At 37.4% G+C, this 8,010-nt stretch overlaps 1 protein-coding gene and 1 long non-coding RNA gene across 3 annotated transcripts; both read right to left on the bottom strand.

Annotated features, from left to right (window-relative positions):
* Positions 1–2,859: 2,859 nt before the first annotated feature.
* On the bottom strand, positions 2,860–4,951 carry LOC110696877 (methylcrotonoyl-CoA carboxylase subunit alpha, mitochondrial-like). 2 transcript variants are annotated; one of them, XR_002506409.1, is made up of 5 exons: positions 4,767–4,951; positions 4,604–4,676; positions 4,080–4,318; positions 3,691–3,877; positions 2,860–3,562 (listed from the first exon to the last, which is right to left on the bottom strand). XR_002506409.1 is itself a non-coding variant. In XM_021874215.1 (3 exons), exons 1-3 carry the CDS (start codon positions 4,857–4,859, stop codon positions 4,274–4,276), a joined length of 234 nt encoding a protein of 77 aa, XP_021729907.1. In that variant the 5' UTR covers positions 4,860–4,951; the 3' UTR covers positions 4,108–4,273. The 2 variants fall into 2 exon arrangements, 1 of the variants encoding a protein (XP_021729907.1); XM_021874215.1 differs by lacking the exons at positions 2,860–3,562; positions 3,691–3,877 and having other exon boundaries at positions 4,108–4,318; positions 4,581–4,676.
* Positions 4,952–5,373: 422 nt separating this feature from the next.
* Positions 5,374–7,468, bottom strand: LOC110696892. The gene is made up of 3 exons (XR_002506410.1): positions 6,768–7,468; positions 6,494–6,583; positions 5,374–5,966 (listed from the first exon to the last, which is right to left on the bottom strand). It is a non-coding gene; the product is annotated as an uncharacterized LOC110696892 (long non-coding RNA).
* Positions 7,469–8,010: the final 542 nt, after the last annotated feature.

Here is an 8,010-nt window from a genome sequence, read left to right on the forward strand (position 1 = left end):
CGTCCCCGTTGCTAGATCCCTCTGGCCAGACTACGGTGTCCTCGGCATTTGGCGTACATAAGATAAAACCATGCCCTATGACATGGTCAACTCTAAAACTCCTTATTTTGTCCGCCATCATTTTCCGCCTGCCTGCGGGAACATGATGATAATAGGCGGCATACTTCTCTCGGCGGGTAGCAGACGGCTCCGCCCAGTTTTCTCCCATTTCTACTAAAAGGGATTCTCTCGCTGTCTCCAGCCGAGAGTGCTTCTCTTTAGAGTCATCAGAAACTCTACTTGAATTGCTTGGCTCAGAGTCACTGCTTGAGCTCTCAGACCTAGCGTCCGCATGGGGGGCCTGTCCAACAGAGATCGAGTCCTCATTTTGAAGTTCATCTCCTGATTCATTTAAAATAGAATCACTTGGGGTACTTGGGGTTCCAGGCGGCATATCCGACAGCTCACTAAGAGGCGCCCTAAAGGAGCCATCTAGGTTTGTCTGCCTGGAAGTTTGCTTGATTCTGGCCATGGTGTTCTGCACAAACATATAGACAGTCGGACTCGGGGTACTTCACAAAGAGAGGTCTACCAAGGGGCAGTCGGCACTCCTAGTTCTAGACTCAGTTGTCCCCGGTGACCGAAAGATCACTAACCAAGGCCGTTCCGTGTACTTTTGGGAAACCATTTTTCAAAAAGGAAAAAGAACAAGTTTAAGTACGAGAGAAAACAGGCGGTTACCTTTAAATTGAAGTTGTTGGAGGCGCTTGCAAATTATCTCGGTGGACTGTAACGAACAGGCGGTCAGGAAGCAGGCGGTCCAAAGGTTTTTCTCAGAGAATCTCAAGTTCTAAAAATCCAGAGGTTCTACGTCGAAAAATTCTTGCAAAGGTGTGAACATATGATTAGGACATGTCCCTTATATAGGGGGGCATGAGAATTCTAAGGGTGACCCTTCAAATAAAAAAATTAAAAAAGAGTGGGAAAAACGGTTAAAACCGTCCTCCACTCACAAGCTGACGCCTGTCACAAGTGCCACGTGGCATGCCACGTCACCCTTGTATGGGGCAAATGATTAGGGGATTTTTACCCGGCCACATGGACCAATCCGGTTCTGCCACGTGTCCTCCACATGGACCTGTCAGGGCCCTCCATGTGTTATCCACATGGACCAACCAGAGTCCGTCACGTGTCACTCAACGAAGAGTCCAAAGTGGACCAATCAGGGCATGACACGTGGCAGACAGATTGCCAACTTGGACAAGTAGCCTTCCAAGGCCCATACTCCAAGGAAACCTAGTCAAACCTAGGTTTTCTGTAAACCTACGACTGGCACACATTACGAGACCCTATAAAAGGGAGATGTTCCCCCTAGGGAACAGGATTGAGAAATTATTAAACACACGTGTACATTAATTGTTGAGCATTAACTCCAAATTTAATTTCACTTCTTCATAGCTAAGGCTCGGATTTCGAGGGTGTCTGAGATAGTCGGATGATCACTTCTCTTTTAAGAGGAGCCTGATCCCCTTTACTTTCCGTTCTTTTTACATCCGAACACGTTCTAACTTGATCTTCGGAGGCGGAACTCCACCCAACCGGAGTCTCCGTTGTTTTGCAGGTACAGGCGCACGGATCCAGTCTTGGAATTGTAACTCTCTCGCAAGACACAGAAAAGACCCCGAATCATTTATTATGATTTCTTGTATCATGTTTCGGCTAAACCTTTGATCTTGATTACTTAGTGACATGCTAGGGTTTGTTATTAACCCATTTAGTATCATGCCTAGGATCTTGCTTATCATATTTTGATGATTTTGATTATGATGATGATTCTTGTGTCAAATATAAATTGCTTGATTATTCATGATTGATGATTATTGCTTGATTATGCCCTTTCTTGCAAGTTTAAAGGGAATTTGTACTTGAAATCACGCCTAATAAGATAATTAGTGTTTAATATGGATTTAATTCAAGTGGTCACCAATAATGGATTTGATTGTTAATTAATAATCAACCAATGTAGATTAAGTATGCTTAGGATTAATTTGATGAATGTATGTTGATCAAAAAGCAAACATAAATATCATAATAAGAATTATGTAGAGGTTGATTTAGGGCGGGTTCAATCTATTTTAGGTTGGATTCGTACCATCATCTCCAAATGTCCAGTTATGGTTCCGGACCACTATGGAGTTAGCGATCTCCGTGATCGTGAATGAGGTGTAACCTTCACACCCATGAATAGTTTACAAGTTCCTAAAACTTGTTGGCGACTCTTTTATTTCTAGCTTCCTTCTCTTTGGACGCCACCATGCTTAAAAACATGATCACCGTGGGGCTCAAAGATGAGTTTTGAAAAATTCCCTACAATGGTACGAATCCAATCTAAAAGAGATTGAACCCGCCCTAAATCGGCCTATACTTAATTTTTATGATATTCATGTGCGCTTTTCAATCAACATACGTACATCAAATTAATCCTAAGCATATTTAATTGACGTTAGTTGATTAACACTGCACAATCAAATATATTATTGGTGATCACTTGAATTAAAATCATATTGAACCTAAATTCAAATTATTAATTATCTTATTAGCCGTGATTTCAAGTACAAATTCCCTTTAAACCTGCAAGAAGGGGTGTGATCAAGCAATAACAATAAATCATAAATAATCAAGCAACATAAAGTTAATACAACAATCATCATCATAATCAAAACCTCGTCAATAGCAAGATCCTAAGCATGATACTAAACGGATTAATAACAAATCCTAGCATGTTACTAATAAAAATCATAATAATCAAAGAATTATCCTAAATATGATACTAGGAATCAAAATCAACATCCTAAACATGATACTAGAAATCATAAAAAAAAAACAAATAAAAAAAAGGAAAAAAAGGAAAAAAAAAAAAAGAAGAAAAAAAAAAATCATAAGCATGATTCTAATCGGCGGATAATAGGTCGTGTCTACTATCCTAAATCAAATCAACAATTTATAATCCTAACCTAACTCTATGAAGTTCACACTAGATAGTGGCAAGCTAGGGTCGAACCACAAGGATACGGGGCATTGCACAATCAAAGTGGAATTAAGAATCTAATGCAAGTAACAAGGGGTATTTTGATTGTTTTCGTGCACTAGGCGAAAAATACAAATGAGCACCGGTTCAAAACCCCCATTTAGCACCAGTTTTGAACCGGTCCTTATTTGAGGGATGACAAATACCAAAAGATTTCGCACCGGTTCTTGCAGTGAACTGGTGCGAAAAATGGCCCAAAAAAATTAAAAAAAAAAAAACTTTTAGCACCGGTTCTGTTTCAAAATCAGTGCCAAAAATACCCTCAAAAAAAAAAAAATTCATTTAAATTGATATAGAAACACTAACATATATATAAAGCTACATATTTTCATTAAACAAGGTTGTAATAGTACAAACACAAAATCAAACACAAAGTCTGTGCCCCTGGTCTTAGCTGCTGCTTTTGCTCTCTTTTCTGGTTTGGTTCAAACACAAAATCAAACCTCTTAGCTGGCTTCTTCCTAACCTCAGCCGGCTTTTCAACAACAGTCGCATCTAACAAGCAAAAATACAATAAAATTAGCATTTTAAGATTATCATCTGACATCATAAACACAAAATAAACCAAGACAAATAAACCAAATTGTCATTTATATATGAATTAAGTGATAATTAAGTCATACCTGCTGAGTGCTGACATGTTAAGTTCCTCTTCCTCCACTACATTCATGAGTTCCTCACCGTTTAGTGGTTCACTATGCGAACATGCATCTTCATGTTCAAGATCTTGATCAATAAGTCCTTCCTCATGATAATATCCTTATGTGATGTTATCAATATCCCTTGTGTCTCCAATTTCTTCATTATTTTCTGCTTACATATATGAGGAAAAATGCATCAAAGACTAATTTTTTTCTCAACAAGAAATATATGGATATTTGTTGTAGGATGATTCTGTAATTCGGGTGCGCATAGGTACAACTTAAGACATTATTAACAAAGATACAGGAAGTAGAGAACTTCACCTAAAGAGTTAGAATAGAATGATCAACTGTTTTAATTAATAACTTACTATGCCTATAACTTTGACCCTAGCTGACCTTTTCTTACTCAAGCAAAGGTAAGCAACTGAACCTATGTTGAGATGATGTAAATATTTGTTTCAGGAACTCGAGGGAGAATTCAAAACCCTGTCCGCACCCTCTCCTCTCGATGTCGCGCCTGCGGGTCCTTGGAGAGGGCTCCCCCTAAGCGCTGGTTGCAGCCTCACCAACAGCAATCAGAATACCCAAAAACTTTTATGCACCATTCCTAAGATTAAATAGAACATTATGAAGATTAGAAAAAAAAAAAAAAAAAAAAAAGCACAACTCAAGGATATACCATATATGACCCTCTCAGATAAACTAAGAACAGTAATAGAAGGAATATATGGTGCATAAAAGTTGTAATTAGTATATACATATTCAAAATCCATGTCTCAACAACGTAATAACAATTATTTTATGCAATTTTATCTGTAAATTGTTAAATTTTAAAATGAAAAAGCATGATCAGCAGGAAGATGATACACCTTCACAATGAAGAGAATACTACCATCTGAAACTTGCTGCCTAGGAGCTACTTGAAGCCCGTGAATAAAACCAAAGGAAGGAACCTTTACAACATGCTGGATCAGGAAGTACAGCATTTTAAAACCATTAGAATCTAAGACTTGGAGCAGATAAAAAGTTATACAAAAAATGTATGCGGCACAAACCTCCATTTTCATAGCTTCCATTACTAATACTGGTTGCCCTGCCTCTACTTTCTGTTCATTCTTCATGAGAACCTTGACCACCAAACCAGCCATTCCAAATGTATATGTGCTTGCTATTATCCCAATTTTTAGCCAAAAGTGGTGGTATTGTAGGCCATTCCAAATGTATATGTGCTTGCTATTATCTTTCCAAATACACCATAAATATTAGTAAAGACTACAGTGCCTAGTTGAAAACAAGGATTTGGACAATCAAGGACTCAACAAAAATGAAGTGCATGCATTACATGTACAGGCTATATAGCGATCATGACAAGTCTAAAGGATCATTGACAGTTCTTGCAAGTCAAGCAGACCGAGCAGGAACAACATTTTAAAACAATCCTAGATTTATAGCATGCATGATATCTAACATAAAGTTTGTTAGCATCAAAGATGGTATTGGACATATAACTGGTAAGCAAATTATTTGACAACCATCTCAATCTCATGGTAAATCAAGGATATATCACAGGTTTCATAAATCTGTATCAACAATAATTGATGTTAAGTTGTTAACCAAGCACAGAATGCAAAAACAGATGCAAAAAAGGTTCTAGATCCATGCCTGAAATTTTGATAGGCAATCCTTCAGCTTAACTAATGTTGTAGCACGGTTTTCTCCCCAAACAATAAGCTTTGTAATCATGGGATCGTAATGCATACTAACAGCGTCTCCTTGTTCAACTCCTGTCTTCAACACGAACTGTTCAAAGAAGATAACTTGAGTACTTGACAAGAAAGTATGTTATAGAGCAGCAAAAATGACAGGTGGACTTAAACAAGTAACAAATGTGATTTGTGAAGGAGAAACACTCTAACAAATCATAACATCATGCAAAATTAGACATATCACATCTACACCATTAATTTAAAAATCAAAGCGTTCCTCCAATATTGAAATTGATCATTCCAATAGAAGGGGAAACTGAACGAGCTTGGTGCAACAATTAATCTGACAAAACCACCTGTAAACCTCTATATTGCGGGGGTAAAGATTATTTAAAGTGCACTATTATAATTGTACACATAAAAACTGACAAAAGGTGCCAAAACTTGTATCTGATTCTAGAACAGGTTGAAGGTCAGGAAGAACCCAAGTAGAAAGGAGAAACCCTTTTGGAACATCTTCGGCATATATACGGGCTTCAAATGCATGACCTGCCACCAAATAGAAGTATTTTAACTTCACAAACTACATAAACTACAAATAAGCAGAAAGATCTACAGAACAAACATATGGTCTGTGACCATGCTTGACAAATTACAAATATTGTAATAACCCACGCTTATTACCATTGTCAAACCCAACAAGCATGGATGTCAATTTGATAGACAATGCCTCGAAGTTACAATTGTCAAACAGAACTAATCAACATCAATTGAAAAGAAATCCAAATTTAACAAAGCCGAAAATAATAGCAATTTCAACTTCAATAAACATGTTGCAATTTCAAGTTCAATAAACATGTCGCAATTTCAAGTTCCTCACTGAACATGCAAATTAATTAAACAATTCCCCACCCGACCCAGCCCGACAGCCACTCCCCAGGCCCTAGCCCCCAGCCCAGCCCCGACAACCACCCCCCCTGCACCACCACCGAAACCACCCTAAATTGAGTATATACTGACAGTCTAACAATTAAATACATGATTAACACAATAACACTAGATTGTCAAAATCTAACCTTAGAGACTGCTTTAATGGAGGAGAGAAAGCTCATAAAGTTTAAAGCCACTTCAATGGAGAATTTCGAGTACGTTCCACAAACCAAACCCTGCAACACATTAGCAACCAAAGTTGACTTGATCATCAAACTAGACTCCAAAAATTATGTTAAATTCTCAAGTATCTATAACCAATAGTTCAATTATCCAACTTCGAACAACCCTAAATTGAGTATATAGTGACAATTAATTAATTAAATTAGGTCAATGATTAAAGAAAAAGAAGCATCTAACCTTTCAGACTGCTTCAGTGGAGGAGAGAAAGCTCAGAAGACCCTTCAATGGAGAATTTTGAGTACGCTTCAATAATGGAGGAGAAAGAGAGGCAGATGAGAGTGGAGGAGAGATCGAGGAAAGAGAAAGAAAGAAAATCAAAATGACCGGTGGTTTTTTTTTTTTTTTGTACAATAGTACTCGCACCGGTTCAAACCGAACCGGTGCTATTAACTCTTCCCCTCAATCTTGCCTACATTTTTTCGCACCGGTTTTTTTAAAACTGGTGCGCATTCTGCGGTGCTCATTTAAGTTTTTCAACTAGTGGTGAATTTCTATGATCAAATTATCTACTGAAAAAGATTAAAGCAAGCAAAATAAGAAAATTCAAACTAGAAATACTAAAATAAGGATTGAAAACAAGATTTGAGAGAAATATGATCAAAATACTAGGGAAATGGGGTTCCAATCATGATCAACTAAGACAACAATGATAATCAACATGGATTCATACCAAGGAATACAAATTCTACTCAAATAATTCATTCCCATGCAATTACTCAAGCAAATTGATGAAATAGGTCAAAACTAAACTAGATCATTCCCATGCATCTAATTTAGAACTCAAATATTGGAAATAAAGGTGCACATCAATAACTCCAAGCAATTTAAGCACAAAATCATCTACTCAAGGCTAAATCCAATCAACCGACAATTTAATCCAAATCAATCATGATCTTTACCCCCTTTCCTAGCTAGAAATCTAAGTTAGAGAACAGAAAATAGCCATACATGGATTCAATCTTAACAAAGCTAACATGATTCAAATTCAAGGAAAAAGCAATCAAACAAGTAAAATCAAGGAAATAGATGGAAATCAACACTATCAAAAGCAATTAAACCAAACATAAAAGGTAAGAGTAAAGAGATTACTACTATGAAGCTTGATTGATGAAGAAAACATGAAATACTTGCATTGAATTGAGGAAAACTTGAAGAAATCTTGATTACAATGATGAAAACTGGAAGATTTAGCAACTTCCTCTCTATAAATACTAGAGTTTCTCTCACTACAAAGTTCTAATTATATTTGGAAAATAGCCTCCCCCCTAAAATTCAAGAGAAAGTCTATTTATATTGCATCAAAATTCCAGAAATAACGTACTAAGGAGAGCCCTCTCGAGCAAGGCCGCGCCCTCTCCAAGCTGGGTACGGAACTACAAAACCCAGGAGGCTGGGCCTGCGTCATGAAATGTCGCGCCCG

This window comes from Chenopodium quinoa, unplaced genomic scaffold (genome assembly GCF_001683475.1).
Source record: "Chenopodium quinoa cultivar QQ74 unplaced genomic scaffold, ASM168347v1, whole genome shotgun sequence".
Taxonomy (NCBI): Eukaryota; Viridiplantae; Streptophyta; class Magnoliopsida; order Caryophyllales; family Amaranthaceae; genus Chenopodium; species Chenopodium quinoa.

What these genes read in the sequence shown, in the direction of transcription:
- LOC110696877 (XM_021874215.1), bottom strand. Translation starts at nt 4,859, where the DNA reads ATGGCTGGTTTGGTGGTCAAGGTTCTCATGAAGAATGAACAGAAAGTA. An exon ending in TGGAAGCTATGAAAATGGAG is followed by an intron (nt 4,677 to 4,766) that starts GTTTGTGCCGCA and finishes TTCCTGATCCAG; the next exon opens with CATGTTGTAAAGGTTCCTTC. An exon ending in GTATTCTCTTCATTGTGAAG is followed by an intron (nt 4,319 to 4,580) that starts GTGTATCATCTT and finishes ATTTAATCTTAG; the next exon opens with GAATGGTGCATAAAAGTTTT.